This window comes from Psammomys obesus, unplaced genomic scaffold (assembly GCF_907164565.1).
Source record: "Psammomys obesus unplaced genomic scaffold, mPsaObe1.curated_primary_1811, whole genome shotgun sequence".
In the NCBI taxonomy this organism is placed as follows: Eukaryota; Metazoa; Chordata; class Mammalia; order Rodentia; family Muridae; genus Psammomys; species Psammomys obesus.
Window position 1 is genome coordinate 774076 of NW_026587382.1, and position 26030 is coordinate 800105.

Below are 26030 nucleotides of genomic sequence, written 5' to 3' on the forward strand. Positions count from 1 at the left end.
CAACGGGCCTTGGAGGACTCTTTGCGACGAACACATCTGTGCCTGAAATGGGGATTGGGAAGCATGTTTTTTGGAGGGAGCTAGCTTTCTAGTGATTTTAAGCAATGCAAGTAAACACGGTATTAGTAATAAGCACTAGTAATAAACAGTATAGTTCGCTAACACAATAAATATTATATTCGGCCCTTCAATTGCTCATGCATTCTTCTACTATATTCTTTCCCCTCTTACTATTTGTTCACTTACGCGTCAGCCTCACCACAAGGGGCTCTCTGGTCTGTTTGAGTCTCTATCAGGAACCACAACTAAAAGACGTAATGGGGCTTCCCTAGTCAGTTTCTGCTCAATGCTTGAGAGGATGTTAACTCCTGTTATTTGTACTTTACTTAAGAGCCTTACCCTAAGTAAGAAAGTGAATGAATGAATGAATGAATGAATGAATGAATGAATGAATGGTTAGATCACTCTACCAGGATTCTATTGAAACTCCAGTTAAATGATTTAATGGGGCTTCCCCAGTTGATTTCCCTAGGATACATATATTTTTTAATATTAGTTACAATTTATTAACCTTGTAGCCCTGCTGTATCCAACTCCCTCATTCCCTCCCAATCCCACCCTCCCTCCCTCATCTCCTCCCTGACCCTATCCAAGTCCTTTGATAGGGGAGGACCTCCTCCCCTTTCATCTGACCCTGGTTTATCAGGTATCTTCAGGACTGGCTGCAAAGTCCTCCTCTGTGGCCTGGCAGGGCTGCTCCTCCCTTGGGGGAGGAGGGGTAGGTCAAAGAGCCATCCACTGAGTTCAGGTCAGAAACAGTCCCTGTTCCCCTTACTAGGGAACCCACTTGGATACTGAGCTGCCATGGGCTACATCTGAGCAGAGGTTCTAGGTTATATCCATGCATGGTCCTTGGTTGGAGAAACAGTCTCATAAAAGACCCCTGTGCCCAGATATATTTGGTTCTTGTAGAGCTCCTGTCCTTTCAAGATCATATTAACTTCCCCTTTTTTCTTATGATTCCCTGTACTCTGCTGAAGGTTTGGTTATGAGTCTTAGTATCTGCTTTGATACACTGCTAGGTAGTCTTTCAGAGGCCCTCTGCAGTAGGCTCCTGTCCTGCCCAGGAGATATTTTAAGCTCCCACTTTCACAATGTTTTATTATCATTTATTTCTCCCATTTGCTATTCATTCTTTCCCTTCAGCTTACTACTGTGGTAGTTTGAGAGAGAACGGCCCCCATGGACTCATACATTTGAATGTATGGTCCATAGCTCCTAGAACTGTCTGAGGAGGGGTTAGGAGGTGTGGCCTTGTTGGAGGGACTGCATCAATGGACCTCAGGTTTCAAAACCTCTAGGACCAGTCTCTCTCTCATTCTGCTATATGTTTGTTGATCAAATACAAGCCCTTGGTTACTACTCTAGAGCCATGCCTAGTTGCCTGCCATGCGCCCTGCCAGGATGCCCATGGACTCATCCTTTGAAACCATGGCAAGCTCCCCGGTTAAACACTTTCTTTTATAGCTGCCTTGGTCCTGGTGTCTGTTCACAGCAGGAGAACAGTGACTAAGACAGCTGTGCATCTGGCGAACTCATTCAAAACCAGGCATGACTGTCATAAATCATTTTCCGTCACACAGAACACAACTGGCCCAGTCTCAGGATATGTGAGATGCCAAAGATCTTTAAACGTTTACCCCACCATTGCAGTTCTAGACACTGAAGACATTTACCCTCCTTATTCTCACAGTGAACATGCGGGGCACCAGGTGCTGGTGGACACACCATTGCCCCTCCGTCACCAGTCTTATCATCACCCCATACGGCAGCTTTCACTTCTCATGAGTCCCTTCCTTAGACCAGATATAGCATCCTACAGATTTGACAACACGCGTACAGGTAATATTGATTTGCTACCTTATGCCACGTATGTAGTTCAGATTCAACCTTTCTTTACCAAAAAAAAAAAAAAAAAAAAGGAAAGAAAACAAAATTAAAAACAGTATGTAGACAAGACAGGTGTTGAAGGGTAAACATAGGAAACTGCTTTTTGATGAAAAGGGTAAAATGTTTTAAGTAAAGGTAAATTTTATATAATAAGATTTTTGTCTTAAGAATTAAAAATAAAAAAGCTCCCTCAAAAGTATAAAGCCAATTCACAGAAAACCTGGGTCATACAAGGCTTATAGAGGATGAAACTTAAGGATAAGACATGGTTAATGATTAAAGGTTATTACAATCCCTAAGGTCATATTGATCTATGAAGGATAACATTCACAAAAAAACTGACTTAAAATATAAAAATATATGCCAAATAATGATAATTACTTTTTGTTTACTAAATTTGTTAGGCTTTTAACCACTTGTGTAAACAGACCAACAACAGCAAAAATCAAGATTTTTTTTTAAGTCAAAGATTTATTAAATATTACACAAAAGTTAAAAGTACAAACTGATAAAACCATCTGAGTCTTCAACTGCTAAAGCTTACAGGCTTACACCAAAGAAGATGAGTCACTCCAAAAGGACAGCTGATAGACTGACCCTTCACCTCCAGAATCAACCAAGACCCAGGGAACTATGGGGCCTCTTGTAAGTCACTTGTTCTCTTGATTAGGAAGGTCATGGAGTCTCCAAAGACTGGACTTTAACCAGTATGAGTACTATAGGGAAAATTGTCAATACGGAGGGAAATGTTCTCTAATATGATACCCACCTAAGAGTACTTAAGTACTTGAGAGTAAGCCCTGAAAGTCTCAACTAACTTTTAAAAAGTTTATCCATGGCTCTCTATATGGTCTTAAGCACACCCACCGAGATAACCACTTTTAGTTAATTGAAAGAGACTGAAGAGCTTAAGATAGCCTGAATATAACTCCATTTTGAAATAAAGATCTTGACTGGGAACTGAATTCAGGTACCAGGAAATATCACAGAATATACACGTGGCAGAAAACAAAGTTAACTCTCCTAGCAACAGCCTCTAGGAAATATAACAGAATAAATGCTTCATAGAAAATAGAGACAAACTCCCTGGCAATAATCAATGGGAATTGGTTGAGAATCGGGTGAGAAAATTCTCCCCAATGTTTCAGATATGGTTTAGAAAAATAGCCATTGTGATTATATGCCTTAGCCATTGTGATTGTGTGCCTCAGAAAAGGTCACCCCGCCCTACTAAACTTCACCCAATTCTGTAACGCCAAGGCTTGTGCCCCCCCCTGCTTGCTGCCATGGAAACCCCCTGCTCACAGACTTTCCCTTTAAAAATCCTGTTCACTCAGAGCTCGGGGTTCCACTTCTCTACTGCTGCGCCAGTGATTCTTGGTTGATTCTGGAGGTGAAGGGTCAGTCTATCAGCTGTCCTTTTGGAGTGACTCATCTTCTTTGGTGTAAGCCTGTAACCTTTAGCAGTTGAAGACTCAGATGGTTTTATCAGTTTGTACTTTTAACTTTTGTGTAATATTTAATAAATCTTTGATTTAAAAAAAAATCTTGATTTTTGCTGTTGTTGGTCTGTTTACACAAGTGGTTAAAAGCCTAACAAATTGGGTCCCGAGTTCGATCGCTTTCGTAATAAAGCTCTCTTGCAATTGCATCGAGTTGTCTCCTGGTGGTCTCTGAGAGTCCCGTGAACCTGGCATAACAAGACAATCTGTCAAATTCCATAAAGTTATCAGCTGCGTTCGCTTGTCCAAAATTACACCCTATTCTCCAAAATCCACTCAAAATAAAAATCAAAAAGACCCACTGAAACACCAGATGAGCTAAACACACTTTGTCTTCAAAAGTTACACTCCCCCTCAAAATGGGTTTTCTTGGGGCCCTCTGTGGATCGGAGGTTCAAACTGTTTCAGTTCCTAAGGTCTCCTCAGTTAGTTTCTACTAAATGGTGTAAATGCCTCACCGATGTCTTCCTGCTGCCTCCTCACCGATGTCTTCCTGCTGCCTCCTCACGGATGTCTTCCTGCTGCCTCCTCACCGATGTCTTCCTGCTGCCTCCTCTACACCCAATACATTCCTGCCAACACCAAAACTATCACAAGTTGATTTTTCCACACGAAACACCAACCTACATGAATTATGACTTTTACCAACCAGAAAATGTCAGGTAACATGCGACTTGTTGACAGTAGCAAGCAAGACCAAAAAGTTTCTATAAATAATCCAATAACATACTGAAAATGAGGAAAATAATATATTCTGAAAGTCACAGAACATGATGTATTGTAGTACCAAACAGAGTATTAATACTGTGAAGATGATCAAGTCTTCCTCCATTCCTCTAACATTGTTTAGTAATGACAAGTCAGCCTTGCCAAAATTCCAGTTGGATTTTTTTAAATGTACCTTGATGATTTGATTATCAAATTTACACAGAAGATTTGAGAAAAATGTCTTAAAATATTTTTAAAGCGAAAACTTAAAAAAAAAAATTCTCAAAGCAACCTACACCATGTGAAACTATGTGATATCGGTGTGGAGAAAGTCAAGCAGATCTTAAAACTGTTGAGAACATATTCTTGTATCAGGGAATTTAGTCAGCGGTAAAGGTGTCACTTCAAATCCCTGGGATAAAAGATGTTTGTTCCCTATTTGGGAAATAAATTAGATTCTGATTTCATAACGAATAAAAATTAACCCCAGAGACAAATGTTTAAAGCAAAACCCCTAGATAAATAACTAAGAAAATACTGATGTACTAAGAAGCTTTTCTTACTAAAAGATAAAATCCCATAACTATGAAAACACAGAAATTCAAATTTCTACACACATGGCACATTTAACAAGGTGTAATTTGACAAATATCATAATTTTCTACCTGGAAATGTATTTAACAAAGGGTTAACATCTAAAATGTTTGATCTTTAACAAAGGAGTGCAACAGAGAAAGTGAAGTACATGAATAACCACTTAAAAAAAAAGCTGATCAACCAGTTAATAAAATAATATTCAATCAGATAAGCAGCCAAAGAAATTTTAGACCATGAGATATACATCACCAAAATATTGCAAAACAAAAGATTGGTTCTGTTCAGAACTGAGAATCGGACATGGGCAGGCCCACTCGGCATGAGTGGAGAGGAATGCTTTCCTGGAAAACAACTTGCCAGCGTTTATCTGAACTGTAAGCTCCATTTGCTCATCAATTCCCCTGCAAGATTCCTGCAGAAATAGTCGCACGTATTTATGAGCAAAACCGTACGTCACTCCCTGCGAGTGAGCTAGAGCCTAGCCGCAACCATCAGCTTACGTGGACTCTACCGCTAAGTAGTTTTCGGAAGGTCTACATTTTTTTTTTCATTCATTTTACCACCTCTGAAGTGAGAAGTAAGAGCCCATTGAGATGGCTCAGTGGGTAAAAGCTTTCACGGACAAGCCTGACCACCTGGGGTCAATCCCTGGGACCTGCACGGCAGACGGAGAGAACCGATTTGACATATGCGCATGCTCATAAAGTAAATAAATATACGAATAAATGTATGTGTGTGTGCAAACACCCTTGTAAATACGAAATATAATAATACCTACCAGAATGGAATACATGAGCTGCTAGGTAGCCAGTTTGGCACTAGTAGTGAAAAATCTGAAGTGGTTCCATATGTGTTGAATCCGGGAAGGACTCTATTATCGTGTAGTCAGTATATCATACTACAGAGATATACGTATATGTATATACACCTTTTTAGTGAGACAATCTCTACTGGCATAGGAAAGTTTTAACTAGCAAATCCCTAACTGGATTTGGATAGTTTTCATGGCAGAAGGTAGGGACTATCTAAGTTAGCATATTTAAAACTTCAACTCATGCTACCATAAAACTGATGCATGGCTCCAGGGATGGGCCTGACTGGGGGTGAGGAAGGAATGAAGAAATGACAGAAAAACTGGGTCCGAGAGGACTCGCTCTCGCATGGAGAAACCACAGCACCCCAGAAGCCCAGCATGTTCACTATATAGAACTGGATAGAGAGGTGATAGCATACAGGTGCACAAGGGAGCGGGGGCGTAAGGTGAGCGGCTAGATCCAGGGGTCGAGGTGTAGCCGGTGTTTGTCGGTAGGAGCAGTCTCCGTGGAGGAGCAGCTGTCAGGCCATTCATAAGCAGAGGGAGGAAGCTTCTGTGGACATTTTCTGCACGCATCTTAACATCCACACATGGACCATAAGGAAAGAAAGGAAGGGAAGGCGTTGCCATTTTCCCATGGGTCTGAGGCTTAGGGGTCCTTGACATGGCTGTGCCTATGTCACCAACCAGCATTCACTCGGGATTTCATTCACTTACTTCATCCCTCTGCTCCCCAAATACAATATATCCATCCATCCATTTGCATTACAAAAACCAAGTCCATGGGCGCTTCCCACTGGAAAACACTTGAAGTCATTGAAGTCACCAGTAAGGACTTGGATACTCAGTCATATTACAGAGGAGAATGTGGGGAAGAGGTGAATGTGCACACCTTTAATCCCAGCACTCGGGAGTTCCAGGAAACCAGAGCTGCACAGAGAAACCCTGTCTTGGAAAAATAAAAACCCAAAAACAAAAAGCGAGGGATAAGAAACCTGGCTATCCATAACCCCATGATCGTGTGTGTGCATGCGTTTGTGTGTGTCCACATCTACAGGCTAGGAAAACAGGCAAACTACTATCTCTCTGGATGGCCACACACACAGTTAATGAGATCCCCACTGAACCTCAACAATGAGGGATAACTTTTGATTGCAACGTCTTCACTGGTGAAATTCAGATACTGTGTGATTCTCAAAAGTCTTTGGGTCCCTCACAATATCCTTGGTCATTCAAATTCACATTTAGTTTCTTATAAACCAATTTCCACCTTATACAATAGGTAACATTATTTCTCCTCATTTAAATGACTTTGACACAGAAGCTCTTTGAAGCACTTTCTGATCACTAGAACTGCCTGATTATGGAGATTATAGTACACGGTATCTCTGGACAGTCTGTGGGGTTAAAGATGGAGGAGTCCCTGGGCTCCACATTCCAGTTGTGTCTTAGGGTCTTGAGCACATGTGTACCAGGTGTGTTCATTTTTCAAGCCTAAGATTCAGGCTTTATGGGGTAAAGGCATAAGATATCTTTGGGTTCCTGCCAATGAGGAAAAAGAAAAGGAATGTTGGAAGACTCCTTAAGGAATGTTGGAAGACTCCTTAAGGTTGTGTGTGGTCATATGGAGACCATTTTGCCTTTGTTCCCTGTAAAATTTAGACAACCTGCTCTTTATGTGGAAATATGTTTGAAAAGCTAAAATCTAACATCAACAAACCCAGAATCTTTAGAGGCCAGTGAAGTGGGCTTACAGACAATTTACTGCTCTATAGAGAAAAGGAAATGTGAAAATGTGTACCACTAATTTAACAGCAAGAAATGATAGTCAGAGGCATTAACTGAAAAAAGAAATCAGGCACTGCCATGCAAATGGAGCAAATCTCAGTTCAGAGCTGCCTACAATATCTGGGCTATGTCCTCAAACCATTTACTAGATGACACAGCAGTGTCACGTCCTCACGAAAGAGGGATATCAATTCTCTGACGTGGCTGGGTGTTTAATTTATTATGTTCCGTTCTCCTACATTACTGACCCGAGACTAGATCTGCCCATCGGTGCAGTGGCAAGAAGGCTGAGAGGGTAACCACCTGAGTGTGGGTTGGATTCACGGCCTGCTCTACAGAAGGGAGTTCACACTCGGTCAGAAGTCTGTGGCTGGGACGCCAGAGACCCTGTGGGAAAGCTTGAAAACTGTTGCCTTGCTAAATGGTCACATTGTTCAACTGCCTTCTGAACCACCTCGGCTACAGAAGCTCCTCTTGGCAGCGGTTAGCAGTCAATGCAGAGAATCATAACTGGTCAAAGTGTTGAAGACGAGTGAGTGCTGAGTACTCAGCCCTAAATGAGACATTCATATCACCAGCTATCCGCCTGGAGAGGCTCAGGGGATGCCACAGAAAAAGAGGCGGGGAAGAATGTAAGAGCCCGAGGACGAGGACGGGGAAGAGTGCTGTGAAAGGTTGCCTGTGGTTATGGCATGGCCACTGCGCTCAGGAGCTCACTAAAAGCTTGGTTGCTCTCGTAAGATCAATACAAGGTCAATTCAACAGGGTTACCACATTCTGTCAGGCAGCACTAACTGGGCTCCGTGGGTTTCCAACGAAGGAGTAGGAGGAGCATGATGTAGAGAGGGGGTATGATTAAGATGCATGTTTACATGTGTGAAACTCAAAGGATACATAAAAGACAGCCTATTACAATATATTCTATGTCAGCTGAGGGTGATGGCGCGTGCCTTTAATCCCAACACTCAGGAGGAAAAGGCAAGCGGATCTCCGAGTTTGAGGCCAGTCTGGTCTACATACTAAGTTCCACAACAGCCAGGGCTATGTAGAGAGACCTTGTCTCAAAAAACAAAAACAAAAACAAAAAACCAACCAACCAACCAAACAAACAAAGAAACCCAAAACCAACCAATCAAACAACCCCCCCAAATACACTAAATATTATTTGATGCCAGACATGTGTAATTACATTAAAGTCAGAATGTAGGTTTCCCGCTTTTTTCTGAGAAAGAAAGCTGAAGTCTCTTTCATTCCAGCTCACTGGAGGGCACTGGCTTTATCTGAAAGTCCAAAAGTAAAGATCTGTACAAACTTTCCTCTGTGGTTGCAGCCTTTGCAGCCTCGAATCTGCCTCACTGGATGCTGCCAGTGACCTACTGTTACCCCACAGAGCAATGACACGGAGGAGAGCAAACATACCTGCCGGCGACCTGGGCTCGACCATGCTTGTTTTGTTAGCAGTTGCAAATGCTATCGTTACCAAAGAGAGAGTTTGATGACAATTAACCTCACCATGCTGCTGCTGCTGGATACTTGTCTTTCTCTGCGGACGAATAATAGGAAGAATCAAAATAAATATGATTATGTAATCCAAGCAATTAACCAAAAAAGAGTTGGGACTAGACTTTATCTGCCAGTTAAGACTGATTTGACAGGATCAAAATCAAGTTCCTTAAGCATTCTGTGCCTTGGCTTGCCTACCTGTGGCATATCATTTCTGAACTTGGGTTTAAAACTTTGAGAGTTTTAACAAACACAGGTCTTTTTATTTTTATTAGTTACAGTTTATTCACTTTGTATCCCAGCTGTAGTCCCCTTCCCCATTCCCTCCCAATCCTACAATCCTTCCCTCTTCTTCTCCTCTGGCCCTCCCCCAATCCAATAATAGGGGAGGTCCTCCTCCTCTTCCTTCTGACTCTAGTCTATCAGGTCTCATCAGGACTGGCTACATTGTCTTTCTCTGTGGACTAGTAAGGTTGTTCCCCCCTCACGGGGAGGTGATCAAAGAGCCAGCCCATGAGTTCCTGTCAGAGACAGTCCCTGTTCTTATTATTGGGGAACCCTCTTGGACACTGAACTGTCATGGGCTACTTCTGTGCAGGGGTTCTAGGTTATCTCCATGAATGGTCCTTGGTTGGAGTATCAGTCTCAAAAAAGACCCCTGTGTCCAGAGTTTTTGGTTCTGTTGCTCTCCTTGTGGACTCCTGTTCTCTCCAGGTCTTTCTATATCCCCCTTCTTTTATAAGATTCCCTGCACTCTGCCCAAAGTTTGGCTATGAATCTCAGCATATGTTTTGATACCCTGCTGGGTGGAGTCTTTCAGAGGCCCTCTATGATAGGCTCCAATCTTGTTCCCTGTTTTTTCCCTCTTCTGATGCCCATCTCATTTGCCTTTCTGTGTCAGGATTGGGCATCTTACCCAGGGTCCTCTTTCTTGATTAGCTTCTTTAGGTGTACAGATTTTAGTATGATTATCCTGTATTATATGTCTAATATCCACTTATAGTTGAGTATATACCATGTGACAAACACAGGTCTTAAATCTGGAACTGCTTCCAGGCACTTGGCTCAAACATTTAACTAGTACTTATGGAGTACTTACTTTGGGGCAGGCACTGCTTAGGAGCCATAATGCAAAAGTAACTAATACATCGGGACGGGACATTTCAACCATGCACACAAGGTATAATGGTCAGAACAAGGAAGCTTGAGTTTCATCACTTCAAACATCAGCTCTTCATGCACTGGTTCATTTGAAGCATTCAATTAATTTTTGTCAAGCACTGGTGTGCAAAGGAATACTGAAGATTTTTCTTCCTCCCAGCTGTCCCCCTGACCTTCTCTAACTACCCTACTGCCTTCCTTTCTCCATCTTTTCTTGATGTGGCGTTGGATGAGAATGTCCCCCACAGGCTCATGGTTTTGAACCCTTGGTTCCCAGCTGGTGGTGCTGTTTGGGGAGGTTCACTGCCTTCTGTTTATAGGTCAGTGCTCCTCTCAGCCTCTGCTAGAGAAGCTTCTCTCTGCAGTAGCCAGCAGTCAAGGCAGAGACTCATAACTGGCAGAGGGTTGAAGATAAGTGAGTGCTGTGCTCTCAGCCCTATCCTACTGGATGTCACAGAAGAGGTGAAAAGCACTGTTTGCTTTTGCTCAGTATCAACCACCTTCTTCTGCATTTTAACTTTATCCATTATTGATTGAGCTGAGGTGAGGAAGGAAGCCCACAGTGTTCGCGTGTAGGTCTGAGGAGAACCTGGGAGAGTCAATGCCATTAGGAGCTGTGGCCTTGCTGCAGGAAGAATGTCACTGGAGAGGACTTAATGGTTCACACCATTTCTAACTTGATTGCTCCCTCTGGAACTGGAATCCAAAATAAACCCTTCCTTCCATATGTTGCCTTGCTTTTAGTGTTTTGTCACAGCAACAGAAAAGTAACTGAAGCACTCTAGTAACCACTATTCTACTCTCGATATCTCTGACATCAATATTTTGAGCGTCTGATTTAACTGAGAATGCTTATTTGTCTTGCTGTGCCTGATTCATTTAATTTAACATGACCCTTCGAGGCTCATTCATGTTGCTATAAAGGACAGGATTTCATTCTTTTAATGACAGAATGATAGCCCATCATTTGTGTGGTGGCATATGCCTGCAAATCCTGGCACTCAGAAAGCTGAGGAAGTAAGATCATGAGTTCAAAGCCAGCTTAGGCTACACAATGAGTATAGCCTGAGCTACATAGCAAGACTCTGTCTCAAAAGATTACATACATAAATGTACTCATACATGCATGTATAAACTATCTATATCTGTATGTTACACATATGTACACATGTATGTACAATGTGTGTGTATATATACCACATTTTCTTTATGCATTTATCAATGGTTAGACATAGAGGCTGATTCTACATTTTGGCTATTGTGAAAAAAGCAGCTACAAACATGGGGGTGCAGATAGCTCTCTGATAGTGATTATGGCTTCTTTAGAGATATACTTAGTAGGGGAAATGGCTCATATCGCTGTTCTATTTGTACATGTACGAGGAGCCTACCCTTTTCATGACAGTGCTAGTTTGTGTTCCCATCAATAATGACTGGGGCCTCCTCTGTGTTCATCCACTTCCAGTGCACACAAGAATCCCTCATTCTGTCTGCTTTTCCTTCATGTGACAACTTTCTACCCTGTCCGGAGGCTGAATTCCAAAAGCCAGTATCCTTCATCCCATTGTTCCTATTGGTTTGACCTGTTCAGTGTACCTACTAATAACGTCCCTGCATCCTGCTGACCGTAAACTACCATCTCCTGCCTAGGCTTTTGCAACGGCCTCCCAACTGTCTCTCTGCTTCCTCCCTGCACCCTACAGATTCATTTCATATATGGTACAGAGTAAAACTTCCCTGTTACCCCCTCTGCAGACCTGGATTTCCCAGCTATTTCCCTTAGCCATGTTTTAAAAGCCAGGCTGGATGTATCAGCAATCTCCTTAGTTCAAAACTGGAGTCTTATCTCTGGAGTACTTTAAGGTTAAAAAGTAAGAATGCTTTGGATTAAGTGGCAAGTGATTGACAGCATTGCTTTAGCAGATTAGGAGGGAGGGAAAGAGTTAAGTGAGACAGAAACCAGGTACAAAATCCTCCTAAAGAAGCCCCTGGACAGCACACTTCTGCCACAAGGGCTTGAGGAAGCGGTGACACAGAAAAAGCTGTCCTACAGAATCAGTCTAGCCCCACTATGCCACAATGATTGCTCAGCATCAACCACCTTCTCCTGAATTTTAAGTTTATGTATTGTTGAGTTGAGGGGAGGCACAAATGCCACACTGTGTGTGTGTGTGTGTGTGTGTGTGTGTGTGTACCTGAAGATAACTTGCGGGGGTCAACTCTCTCCTCCCACTATACAGGTTCCAGGGATGGCACTTAGGACTTCAGGCATGGATGGCCAGCCTCTTGGCCCTCTGACCCACCAGAGGGGTGCTACATCAAAGAACCAATTAAACCATGCTTAAGGCCAAAATATGTGGCCTTGGAGTTTAACCTCAAATCGGTTACTCTTCTCTCATTCAAAAACTATCAAACTCTGCCTCACAGAGACATGTCCTGGAACTGTTTTCTGTAAAGCTAAGGGATGATGAGAACCCGGTTAGTGAGCGGAGAGTGCTTCGGGAGAACCTGACCGCCTCAGGCCACAGCTGCAGCAACACCGCCCTGGATTGTAACGGAATTCTGTTTCCCCCAAGCACAGGAGAAACCTGGCACACAACAGTGCTGCTTAAGTAACAAATGACACTCACAAGACAACTCCCTGGGGAGCATTTCAGGCAATCAGTTGACTTGGGGATAGGACAGTATGATCAGAGGTGCTGGCAGAGTCCTGATTTGGGGGGTCTCTCAAACCAGGTCCAGCCATTTGCCACCCTCTCTCCCACTCCAAACCAAATGGAGAAGAACAACAGTGAAGAAAGGAATTTATTCAACAGAGTTCTATTGGGAAAATGGGAGTTGGGTTGGGGCGAGTGTGCTCAACCCCATTGGTAAGGGACAGATGACTCACTATATTCTTATAAGGGCCCATGAATACCTCATATTGTAAAAAAGACTCTCCGTATTCACTGAGAACAGCTTCTTTGTTTTGAGTTAATCTTTAACTTAGATGTAATCCAAGTGGTAACTTGGTCCCAGAGGGATGCAGTGATTCAAGATCCAGTGACCTTGGTGTAGCTGACCCCTCCCCCTCAATCTGGTTGGTAAGTACTTCGAGTCTGGTTCTGTGAGTTCCTGGAGAAGTCTGTATACCAGGCAGGTCAATACCCTTAGGTTTTAGAGGGCTACTGCTGCATACTGTGGGCAGCTTTGGCCCTTCATAGGACAACGTGGCCATTAGTTTCATCACACGTGGATTTTCTGTTCGCATGGTTACTCTGGGAATCTGGAGGGGAAAGAAAAAGCTGTCTCACACCTCTTTACTTTTAAGGCAAGGTTTCCTGTCCCTTAGGCTGTTTTTGAATTTGTGTAGTTGAAGATGAGCTTGAGCTTCCGGTCCTCCCGCCACTTACCCAGTGTGAGGATTACAGGTGCCCACCGTCATGCCCGATTTACAGGGCACTGGGGATCAAACCCAGGGCTTGGTGCCTGCCAGGCAAGCAAGCATTCTGCTGAGCTTTTACATTTATTATTTATAGACACATTCCTGCTATGTAGCCCAGGCGAATCTGAATTCACAATTCTCCTGCCTCGGCCTCCCCTCCAGTGGTGAGGATGTACCACCTGGTTCTTTTTTTTTTTTGTCTTCTAACATCTTAAGCGATCTTGGTGTTTTTAGACATAAATGAGGAAAGAGGTTAGACAGATAAAGGCCCGATCCACCTTGTAGTGCCAGTTTTTAGGCATACACACCTTAAGTGAACACGTGCAAGCCGCTCAGGAATCTGACGTGAAGTTTAAAGGGGACAGTAAGAAATGAAAGAGGACACAGCCTGGTCTATAAAGGGAGTCCAGGACAACCAAGGCTACACAGAGAAACCTGTCTAGAAAAAACAAAAAAAAAAAAAAAAAAAAAAAGCGGAGATTGCCAAGCTTGGAGCCTGATGGTTGCTCGCCACGGAGCCCGTTAGGAGTCAGACCTTCCAGCAAGCGCAGCCTCAGAGCCCCAGTTGCAGGCCGCTGGACCGCGCATGCGTGCTTCTGCGGCGCGGGGACGCGCGCGGAAGGCGCCCTCTGGCGGCGGCGCGCTGCAGCGGGCGGAGCCTCCCGGGATGGCGGGCGAGTCGCCGCGCTTCCTGCAGGCGCTGCCGGCCGAGCGCGGACCCGAGGCGGTGCGGACGCGGGTGCAGGAGCAGGACTTACAGCAGTGGGGTCTGACAGGTGAGGCGGCCGGCGAGGCCGGGCTGGTTCCCGGGCGGGCGGCGCCGCTGCGCGCTTTCCCGGCTCCCGAGCGCCCCCGCCGCTCTAACTCCTCCCAGCCCGCGCTTCCCCGCCGACTGAGCATGCGCACTCACCTGTTGCCGCTGGGGAGTGAGCTCAGCTGCGCTGCACGCGTTGCCCAGCAAAGTTTGCTCTTAAGTGCTCTCCTGTTAGCCCACTCGCCCTTACGAGCCCCGTGTGTGGGGATCTCACGTGTGGGGACCCCTGGTGTGGAGGCCCCAGAGGTGGAGAACCTATGTGTTGGTTCCACATGTGGAAACCCCGGGCGTGCAGACCCCAGATGGACACGAAGCGGCGTCCACTCTGTTCAGCACCCCCAGACTCCTTTCCTTAGGTATCTGCTGGGAATGTGGTGCCGGCTGAACCGGAAGTCAGGTTGTCTCGCTAGACGTCACGGTGTGATCGTTGCTTATTTCTGTTGAGAGTGGTCTGTGAGGTGTGGGGAGCGGATCAGCAAAATAAACGCCGGCCCTCCCTCCGAACCACTTCCTTAACTAGCTGTTAAGTGCCTTTGAAGGTATAAGGAAGCATTCACTTGACTTACACCTGCCAAGTACCACAAAAATGTGAGGGTTTGCCCAGGAACGGCAAGAATAGGTGCATTTCTGCCAGGCAGTGGTGCATGCCTTTAAACCCAGCACTTGGGAGGCAGTGGCAAGTGAATCTCTGAGTTCAGGGCCAGCCTGGTCTACATAGCTAGTACCACGACAACCAGGGCTACATAATAGGGAGACCTAGTTCTTTTTTATTTTTTTAATACTTATTTATTATTCGTACAGTGTATTGTCTGCATGTACACCTGCATGCCAGAAGAGGGCACCAGATCTCATTATAGATGGTTATGAGCCACCATGTGGTTTTTGGGAATTGAACTCAGGACCTATGGAAGAACAGCTAGTGCTCTTAACCTCTGAGCCATCTCTCCAGCCCCCAAGACCTTGTCATTAAAAAAGAAAGTCTCCTTCAGTTCTTCCTCCCCCTCTTCCACAGGATTCCCCCAGCCCCACTTAATGCTTGGCTGTAGGTCTCTGCGTCGGTTTCCGTCAGTTGCTGGGAGAAGCCTCTCTGATGACGTTTATGCTAGGCTCTTGTCTGTAGATGTAGCAGAGTATTGCAAACAGTGTCGGGGTGGGCTGGCTCCCTCTCGTGGCGTGGATCTCATTCAGCTCCATCTTTACCCCTGCACATCTTGCAGGCAGGACAAATGGTGAGTCATAGGTTTTGTTAGCCCACTTGCCCTTACGAGCCCAATCCCTCCATTGCCAGGTTCCAGGAGATGGCTGGTTCAGGCACCATAGCTGCCATTTCTAGGAGTGTTAGCTAAGGTCACCCGCTTTTCCTGGGAGTTTCCACTGTTCTAGGTTTCTAGCTTGTCCCTACAGAACTAACTAACCTGAGCCTCGTAGGAGCTCCTAGAGACTGAACTGCCAACTGAGCCTGCAGGGGATGAAGGGAGGCAGACTGCGTGTATGTAACGGTTGCACGGCTGGGTCCTCATGTGAGGCTCCTAAAGCAGGAACAGGGGCTGTCTCTGACTACATCGCCTGACTTTGACTCCCTTTCCCCTAACAGAGCTGTCTTGTCTAGCTTCAGTTGAAGAAGATGCAACTTGATATGCCAAGGCTGGTTGATATCCATGGGAGGCCTCGCCTTCTCTGAGAAAGAGAGGAGGAGTGGGAGGCGAGATTAGAGGGGGAGACGGAGAGGAGAGGAGGGAAGGGAAACTGATCATGATGTAAAGTAAACAAATAGCTTAATCAATAAAAACGTTAATGAAAAACACTAGTCCAGAAAAGAATGTAATTAATGTGTCAATAATTAAATAAAATGTATAATGAATTTAAAAAAAAAAAAAAAAGAAGTGCCATCCGCTTAGAGGAGGGACAGATGTAGATGGATGATTAGGTTTAGGAGAAAGACAATTTGAGTACTGCAGACCAAAGAAGTTCGTATCAATGTTTTTCTTTTATATTAAATTTTGTTTGTTTGTTTGCTTGTTTTTGAGACAGGGTTTCTCTGTGTAGTCTTGGCTGTCCTGGAATCACTCTGTAGACCAGGCTGTCCTTGAACTTAGTGATCTGCCTGACTTGGCCTCCCAAGTGATGAGATCAGAGGTGAGCGCCACTACTGCCCAGCATTATATTCAACTTTTAAAATGTTATTTTTGAGATTATAATTACAGCAACTCCCCTCTTTGCCCTCTCCAAACACTTCCATATACCTTGCCCTGCTTTCCTTCAAATTCATGGCCTCCCCCCACTTGTTGTTGTGTGTATATACGTATGTACATAGACATTCCTAAATATATCTCGTTCAGTCTGTTTCATGTTGCTTGTGTGTATGTTCTCTGGGCTGTCCATTTGGACAAACAGTTGGTGTGCTCTTCCCTGGAGAAGACCTTCTAACTTTTCCTCTCAGCTTTTCTTAGTTGCCTATACTTGTTTGTGTAGGGTTGAGGTCTCATGGCCTTCATTTTTTGTTTTGGCGTGTTCACTGGTGGTATCCCTGTGAGTGGGCATTCATGTTGGTGAGACTATGGATGTAAGCTCTGATGTTGCTAGGAGACATAGTTTCACGGCAAAGTCCCTGACCCTCTGGCTCATACAATCTTTCTGCCCCCTCTTCCACAGTAATCCCTGAGCAAGTGTTTTTTAGACATATCCTCTGGGACTGGGCTCTGCATCTCTGCATTTTGATTGGTTGTGGTTTTCTGTATATTGGTCTCCATCTGTTGCAAGGAGAACATTCCTTGATGAGGGGTGATAACTGCACTTATCTGTGTGTATAAGGACAAATGTTGATAGACTGTAAAGGATTATGCTGGCTTAGTAAGTTAGTGGATATATATTCTCCTCCAATAACCATTACTTCACTAGTACTGAGTAGTTAGCTTGGTTTCCAGTAGCAGGCATGGTCTCCCTCATGTTGAGCAGATCTTTAGTCCAATTAGAGAGCTGTTGGTTACCACCAATGCATGCATGCCAGTACTGCGCCATTAGGGTTATTGTGCCATGCTGGTAGCTGTGGTTCGTACATGTCATGGCTGGGTAAGATTGTTAGTAGCTTCCCTCCTTTGGAAGCTTGTATGATGTCTTCTGGTACCATGAAAGCAAGTCCTAAGGGAGGGGGCACTCAGCCTAGTTCCAGGTCAGGGGTCTCTGGTGACGAAACCGGCCTTAGATAATTTGGGACATGACGAAGAGAGTGGGGCCTGAGAGATTACAGGGCAAAAGAAAGAGACGGAAAACTTAGGATAGTTTCGGAAGGGTCCTCAGTCAATACTGAAGCAGCCAAGTTTATTTCACAGCTCCTTACAGTTCACGTTGGTACAAGAAACAGTCAAACTTGCTTTCAAAGTCCACATTACCAATATATCCAGAACCATTGTCAGTTTTAATGACTTCAATTATGGTACGCCCATAATACTAAAGCATAATGAGCAATGAGCAATAATGTGTTTAGCAGCTTTTTCAGTTTGTGCAGAAACAAAAATAAAGCCAGAAAAAGTCTCCGCTACTAGATGAACATATTTTTGCTGTCCAAATTCCTGAAATATGAGTAACATCCATCTGTCAAAGTTGATTAGGAATAAGCCCTCGTGGATTAACACTCATGAAAACTGTGGACACTGTGGGCATTGTTTCACAATTTGACAAGCAGATTCACTGGTGATATGATACTGTCTTCTTAGGCTATTGATATTTTGATGGTGCAAGGCATGAGATTGTTGTGTAATTCAGTTCGAGATAGGGCAATAATCTTGGACTGAGTGAGTTCATCGACCTTAACATTACCCTCTGAGAATGGACCAGGAAGACCAGTGTGAGCTCTTATATAACCAATATAATAAGCATGCTTCCTGTTCTCATGCAGAGTTTTATCTGCTGAAATAACTGTAATATTTGCTTATTGCTAGTTTCTAAATAAGGAATGGTTTCTAAAAGAACTAAGGCTCTAGCAATGTATTGACTATCTGTAAAAAGCTTAAAAGGTAAGTTGGTAAGAGTTTCAAAAATAGCAACAGCAAAAGCTAAAAACTTCAATAGCTTGAATAGAAGCAGGTTCAAAATTAAGTACTGTCTTTTTTTCCTTGAACAATAAATGCTGCCTTACCATTAGAAGAACTATCAGTGAATAACACAGCTTGAGGTAACAGTGATGTTCTTAAATTAATAGGAAATATAAATTTATGCATACTAGCAAATTGTAACAACTTGTGTCTTTTATAGTGATTATTAATGTTTTCCATAAAACATGTGAAAACAATAGGCCATAAATCAGTATTTTAGAATAACCAATCAATTTGTATTTTAGTATAAGGCACTATAATAGTATCAGGATCTTTATCAAAATGTTCACGAAGTATTCTAGAGTTCTGAACTAACGTTGGCACTGCTTCATAATGAGGAGTAATTACACAGGCAGGTAATGCAGGTAAATGTATCCAAAATAAAGCACCATTTTGCCCAAATACAACAGTGGGTGTATGAGATGTAGGTAGAATGTACTTCTTTGAAGGCAGGTCATAATCAATATATGATATTGTTTGATTACTAGTGGCTGTTTCCACCTTTTCTAGTGCTATTCCTCGGTGATTGTCCTGACAGACAAAGGATTAGAATCTTCCTTTAAAATATCAAACAAAGGTTTCAATTCTCCAGTGGATACTTCAAATAGGGCTGTAGCCAATTAATATCTCCCAATAATTTTTGGAAGTCATTTAAGTTCTTCAGTTATCCTTTCTTATTTTTATCTTTTGTGGCAAAATACTTTTGGGATATAATTGATATCCTAGCTATTTATTTGGAGGCTTTTCAGGAGCAATTATCAATCCAAGCCTTTGCAAGACTTCTTGCAAAGCAGCATAAGCCTGTCATAATTTACTTTCTTGTTTATCAGATAACAGTATATCATCCATATAATGCACAATGTACATTTGAGACTACCTTATTCTTACTGAATTTATAGCATGAGCTACAATTTTTTGACATAATGTAGGACTGTTAGCCATACCTTGGGGCAAGACTTTCCAATGGAAACATTGCATAAGTTCTTGAAAGTTTATAGAAGGAACACTAAACGCAAGTCTTTTACAATCTTTAGGATGTAAAGGTATAGTATAAAAACAATCTTTTAAATTAATAATAATCTTAAATGTATTTGCAGGTATGGCTGAGGGGGAAGGAAGGCCTGATTGGAATGCTCCCATTAATTTCATAGTCTCATTCACTGTCCTGAGGTCTCGTAACAATCTCCATATCCCTGACTTCGTTTTAATTACAAAAATTGGAGAGTTCTACGGGGAGTTAGAAGGCTCAATGTGACCGCTGTCAAGCTACTCTTTCCCAAAATCAATCCCAGTGTACCTTTTGGAGTTGGTCCATAAATATTAGCAGGAAGAGCTTGCATTCCCGTCTCAGGGTTGATGCTGTGTAGGTGGAGGGACTGAGGTCCAATCCTGTGCTTCCTGAGGTGGCTCTACAGAGGTCCTGAGTGAGCTCCAATATGCCCTGTATAACAAGGCTATACACAGCTCTGGAGACTTTGTTGTATCTGTCTAAATAGATCTTATATTTGTTTATTATCCGTATCAACATATGTTATGGTTTGTAGGACTTGCAAAGCTTTAGTAATATAATGGCTATCAGTGTATAAATTAAAAGAAGTAGAAGCCATATTCTGAAAGACCACAGCTACAGCTCATAATTCTACAACTTGAGCTGAGGCTGGTAATGTTTGCAAAACAAAAGTTTGTTCCTGCACTATAAATTGCTTAAAATGCCTGATAAACTTTACAGTGTTTCATAGCCTTATGTATTTAAATATTTCTTAAAAATCTGTTTTTGCAATATCAAAATAAAGTACCTCTTTATGAGTGAAGTCATAGAGCATAACCCTAGTTTTTAGAAGTCAAAACCAAATTTTATATTACCTTTGGAGACTTGTTTCTTTAGTTGGCTCATGCCATTTGTTGTTTAGAATGGCTCTGACCCTAGGTTTTAAGTTCAAGTTAACTTTATGTTACAGATTTTAAACCTATCCAGTAACCAATAATCTATAACCAACACATATACAACATAGTAAACTTATACATTCAAAACAGACAGACAAAACACCCTGCTATGTGTTGAATCCAATTTTTATGACCACAGAGGCTTTGTAGCAGAATTAACCATTAGCTCTCTTACCAGAGAATCTGAGCAGCTGCTGGTGCCCCTTTAAGAGCAGCCTGCACAGGCAGCCCCAGGCTGGCTGTCAGCTTTAGCCAGGCAGGAGACTCTCATCTGCAAGGACAGAGCCAGTTCAGTTTCTGCTGTTTCAGTTTATCCCCTTTTCTTTGACTGGAGAAGCTGAGAAGCTGCTTTTCTCTGAAAAATTGTGAAATAAGTTAAACCAAGTTAAGGGGTAAACAGATGGCTAACAGGTGAAGTTTGGTTCATTATTACTAACAATCCAGAAAAGTCCACAGTAAGACAAGGACAAGCATAACACAAACGACAGATAGGTACAGGAAGACGAAAGCAAAGCATCCAGCCGCAGTCTCCTGACTTTGCTCTCAGTGCACCAGAGGCAAAGAGAGCTGTTGCGGGCTCAAAAGCTAGAGGAGAGCCATCCATCTCTCCCCGGGAGTTCAGAGCGTCTGACCCTCCCAGAACCTGCTGAGAGTCAAACAGCTCTCCCTGGGAGCTCAGAAGTCCTCCTGCATCCCTTTGTAACTTCTGCAATTGTGCAGAAAGAGACTTTACTACACTAGTCAACTTCCTTATCTCTTTTTTGTATTTATCTTTTTTGACACACCTGGCCACATTCATTGTTAAAAGCAGGGGAAAATCATCTTCAGCGCGATATTTAACTGCCTCTTCCTCCAACTCTGTGCATCCTCTGGGTCAAGAGGATCATCTGTTTCTTCAATAGTAATTCATCTGTTGGTTCTGTATGAAGATCCTCTGGCGGCACAGACAGTTTGGTTTCACGTTCTTCTGCATCATTCTTTAAAGTGTCTACAGCTTTCTCTTCATTTTGAACCTTCTCTCTTTCATGTTGAGGGTCTAGACTATGTCTAATAAAGGCCCATAAACTGAATCTATCTACAGGAACCTTTTCAGGTCCGAAAACATCATAATGATCTTGCAAATTTAGCCCCTACCTTTTCCTAAGTTTCTAGATTCAGTTTCTTTTTTCAGGGAACCAGGGACAAACACTTTTTATAAAAATTTAAAATTTAAACAACGGTTGCTGGCTTATTGTAGCTCCTCTGGCACGAAGCATATTTTTAAGCATTTGTATGGAAAGCATAGGCCATTGCCTTGACCCATGTCTCCTGAAGATTGCTTACCGCTCTACCTTTTTTGTGCTGAGCGCTCTCTCGTCAGCGGTGTTTCTCCTAGTTGTGCTTCCACGTTGCGTAACACCTGACAGAACCAGCTATAGGTAATTCAGGACATGACGGAGAGAGTAGGGACTGAGAGATTACAGGGCAAAAGAAAGAGACAGAAAACCTAGGATAGTTTCGGAAGGGTCCTCAGTCAATACTGAAGCAGCCAAGTTCATTTCATAGCTCCTTTTCAAAGACAAAGCAAAACAGTTCACATCGGACCACAAACAGTCAAACTTGCTTTCAAAGACCACATTCCTGCAGGGCAGACGTGGTCCAAGGTCTCCCAGACAAGTTAAACAAATTTGGCAAAATCTGCTTATATCTGTTTGAAGGTAAAGGCCAGGGCAAAACCTGTTTTTGCTGACTACTCTGTAACAAAGCAGCTTGCCAAGCAAGCAGCTGTACACAGCTTGAGAAACAACTTTGGCTTCCCACGCTCTGGGCCCTATTTCTGAAGTGCCTGGTGTCTTCAGCAACAGGGACTTAACCTCCCACCTCTGGGTGTGCAACCAACGTCAACTCAATGGGCTGTATATTTTGGGAATCTCTTGGACAGCCCTGACCAACAACTGGGGCTTCTTATGTCTGGTATTTGGGATTTTGTTAGGTGGTCTTTGGCTTTTGGAGACAGAATTGTCAGCCCAGATGAGAAGAGTTTGTTAAAGGTACATATGTATATTTATACACAGAATTACATGCATTATAGGTTTGTTTTGTTTTAATTAATTGTGTGATTCTTTGTGGCTTTCTCAGATACCCTTACTGTTATTTTACCCTCCTTTTTCCTGCCGAGTAGTTAGCCAGGTTTCCAGTACCAGGTATGCTTCCCCTCCTGTTGAGGAGGCCTGTCCCCTCCCTCCCAAAAGAGTCCCCCTTTACCATTCCTCCTATATGTGTTTCTAATTTAAATTTGGCTTTGTGGACTGGCCTTTGTATGTTCAGCATATCTTGATTAATGTTTGTCTCTGTGACAATATGCTTGCCAGTGGCCTTGGAAATGATACTTTAAAATATGCAGAAAGCTCAGAAATGTGTGCAGATCAAATCCAGTTGCATATAATACACCAGGAGGAACCTATATTTGTAGGGATATTCTTGATAAGAGGAAGTGAGCAGACAGGAGGTTGCAAGTTTGAATTCATGGGTCAGAGCATTAAATGCAGAGGTATGTGTCGGGGGTGTGTACTTATGAACCCTTAGCACAGGAAAAGAAGGAAACAGATGTAGCCAATACTGAATATTAAAACTTATAGTTGCGCTTTCTGCTTGCTGGAATAAATGTAGCATTCTGAGTTGTCAATCCACTGAAAACGTTCTGGCCTTTTTTCCAGGATGTGCTCGTGAAAAAATTTATGCCTACAAAAAACGAAATTTTAGTGTACAGCCCTATTGCTGTTAACATGTTCTCTGTCCGGCCAGTCTCTGGCCTACATGCACATTTATTACCTGTGTATGTATGTATGTGTATAATTTCCTTTCTCCCCGTCCTCCACCCCTATATTAGGGAGGTCCAAAACTGGGGTTCCCTGTCCATATGTTATTGAAATCAAAGTTTTAAATGATTTTATATTTTGATCTATAGTTTAGGCAGCCCTTTTTGGGCATTAGGTTATTTTTAATTTTTTGCTTTCCTAAGTAACGATAGATATTCTCACAGCCAAGTACTTATTATAGTTATAAATTTAATACTGTTTTAGATTTATTTTATTATTTTATGTGTGTGAGTGTTTTTCCTGAATGTTAAGTGTATGCACTACATTAGTGCCTGATACCCACGGAGATAGAAGAAGGCATTGGATTCCCTGGGACGAGAGTTACAGACAGTTGTGAGCTCCCACGTGGGTACTGGGCATCCCAGGTCTGCTGCAAGAGTAACAAATGTTCTTAACCCCTGAGCCAGCTCTCTGGCCCATAGCTATGGGTTTTTATATCCTCATCATAGTGTATCTAGAATACAGGCTGGCTGTATATTGCCTTTATTGTGTTTAGGTATATGCCTTGTATCTCTCATCTCTCCAAGACTTTAAACATGAACCAGTGTTGGATTTTTTCGGCATCTAAGGAGATGATCATGTGGCTTTTTGTTTTTTTTCTTTAAATTTGCTTATATGGTATATTACATTGATGGATTTCCATCAATTACATTGATGGACTTACTGAATTGCACTGAATTATGGAGTTATTGAATTGTATTGAATCACTCCTGCATGCCTGGGATGAAGCCTACATCGTCATGGTGGATGATACCTTTGATGTGTTCTTGGGTTCGGTTTGCAAGTATTTTATTGAGTATGTTTTGTGTCTATGTTCATAGTAGAGATTGGTCTGAAGTTTTCTTTCTTTGTTGGGTCTTTGTGAGGCTCAGGTATCAAGGTGACTATGGCCTCAGAATGAGTTTGGTAATGTTCCTTGGGTTTCTATTTTGTGAAATAGTTTGAAGGTCTGGTAGAATTCTATACTGAAACCATCTGTCCTTGGGCTTTTGTTTGTTTGTTTGTTTTTTCGTTGGGAGACTTTTGATGACTGCTTCTATTTCTTTAGGGGATATAGGACTATTTGATTTGTTTACCGGATCTTGATTCAACTTCGGTAAGTGGAATCTATCAAGAAAATTGTCCATTTCATTTAGATTTTCAAATTTTGTTGAGTATAGGCTTTTGAAGTAAGACCTAATTATTCTTTCAATTTCCTCAGTGTCTCATTATGTCCTTCTTTTCATTTTTTATTTTGTTGATTTGGATAGTGGTTCTCTACCTTTTAGTTAGTTTTGCTAAGGGTTTGTCTATCTTGTTGATTTTCTTAAAGAAAGAACCAGCTCTTGGTTTTGTTGATTCTTTGTATTGTTCTCTTTGTTTCTAATTTATTGATTTCAGCCCTGAGTTTGATTATTTCCAGCCATCTACTCCTCTCGGGTGTGTCTTTTTTTGTTTTCATCCCCTCCTAGGGCTTTCAGGTGTGCCATTAAGTTGCTTGTATGGATGTCTCCAATCTCTTAAAGAAGATGCTTAGTGCTATTAACTTTCCTCTTAGCCCTGCTCTCATTGTGTCCCATAAATTTGGGTATGCTGTGCCTTCATTTTCATTGAATTTTGGAAGTCCTTAGTTTCTTTATTTCTTCCCTGACCTGGCTGTCATTGAGGGAGCTGTTCCGTTTCCATGTGTAGGCTTTTTGTTATTTTTGTTGTTGCTGGGGTCCAGCTTTAGTCCAGTGTGGTCTTGTAGAATGCAAGGGATTATTTCAATCCCTTTGTATCTGTTGAGGCTTGCTTTGCGACCTACTATATGGTCAATTTTGGAGAAGGTTCCGTGTGGTGCTGAGAAGAAGGTATATTCTTTTGTGTTTGGGTGAAAGTCCCCAGAAGGCACTCACTGGCCAGTGAGCACAGCATGCTGGTGTGTGGCTAGACACTGGAGACCCTACACCTTCAGGTGCCCAGGAAGTTTTCCAGGGATTACTGGGTGACCTGAGGTTCCACCCAATTGTTTCCCTCTCCGTTCAGTTTCCTCTCACCCGGGGAATACAGTCGCTGGTGTTTTGGGGCCCACAGTTCGGTCTGTTGGTCGCTATGTAATCACTGCTGCCCTGCTGATCAGACACTATCTTAGTTCCCTCGGTTTGCTTATTTTTGGTGTCAAGTGTAAGAATTTGGTCCGGCAGGATGGCTGAGTGGGTAAAGATACGTGCGTGCACAGGCATAATGACCTGAGTTTGGCTCCCGGAACCATAAGGTGGTAGAAGAACTGGCTCCCAAGAGTTGTCCTTTGACCTCTACAAGTGCTCCACCACTCATGTGCCTGCACTCACACATAAATAAACACATACATGTGCACATATACACAATTGAAAAGAGAAAGAGAACTTGTGGACACTTGATAGATCCTAAAGACTCTGTGCCTTCCCCCCAGAGAAGTTTGTAATTTTACGTTTGATCCTGTGACCCTTTTGACTTAATTTTTGTTCCTTAAGTTTTAACATACTACGTTTCTGTTTTCATTTAGATTAGTTCTTTACCCTGAGGCTTTTGCAATGAGGCTTTTGCTTCTTGTTATTTAGAAGATTTAGAAGTGTGCTTAGTTTCCAGAAGCTTGGAACCTTCGTTGTTAAATTTCTGTCAGTGATTTCCAATCTGACTGCATTTCGATCAGCTCCTTTGTGTCCTGTGAGGCTTGTCTGCTGGCCTTCGGTTTGGTAGATGTTCCATGGCACATGAGAAGGTGTACTCACTGCAGTTGGGTGTCAGCAGGCCTGGGGTCCTATTTGGAGGCATTTTGGGAAACACATTTCCTTGGTCTTTCCCTGACATGCTGGCGTGTGTGTGTGTGTGTGTGTGTGTGTGTGTGTGTGTGTGTGTGTGTAGCTGATTGGATC

The 26030-nt window shown here is 42.8% G+C and overlaps 1 protein-coding gene and 1 long non-coding RNA gene across 2 annotated transcripts in view; one reads left to right on the forward strand and one right to left on the reverse strand.

Annotated features, from left to right (window-relative positions):
- Positions 1 to 3529: 3529 nt before the first annotated feature.
- Positions 3530 to 13816, reverse strand: LOC129673929 (uncharacterized). Its single transcript, XR_008719747.1, has 4 exons — positions 13756 to 13816; positions 8779 to 8902; positions 3911 to 4039; positions 3530 to 3640 (listed from the first exon to the last, which is right to left on the reverse strand). It is a non-coding gene; the product is annotated as an uncharacterized LOC129673929 (long non-coding RNA).
- A 142-nt stretch (positions 13817 to 13958) lies between these two features.
- The window catches only part of Chd1l (chromodomain helicase DNA binding protein 1 like), a 56399-nt gene continuing 44327 nt past the window's right edge, over positions 13959 to 26030 (forward strand). The window contains exon 1 of the mRNA XM_055603809.1: positions 13959 to 14223. Coding sequence (XP_055459784.1) covers positions 14034 to 14223 — 190 coding nt within the window. The 5' untranslated portion in view covers positions 13959 to 14033. The remainder of the gene's footprint in view (positions 14224 to 26030) is intronic.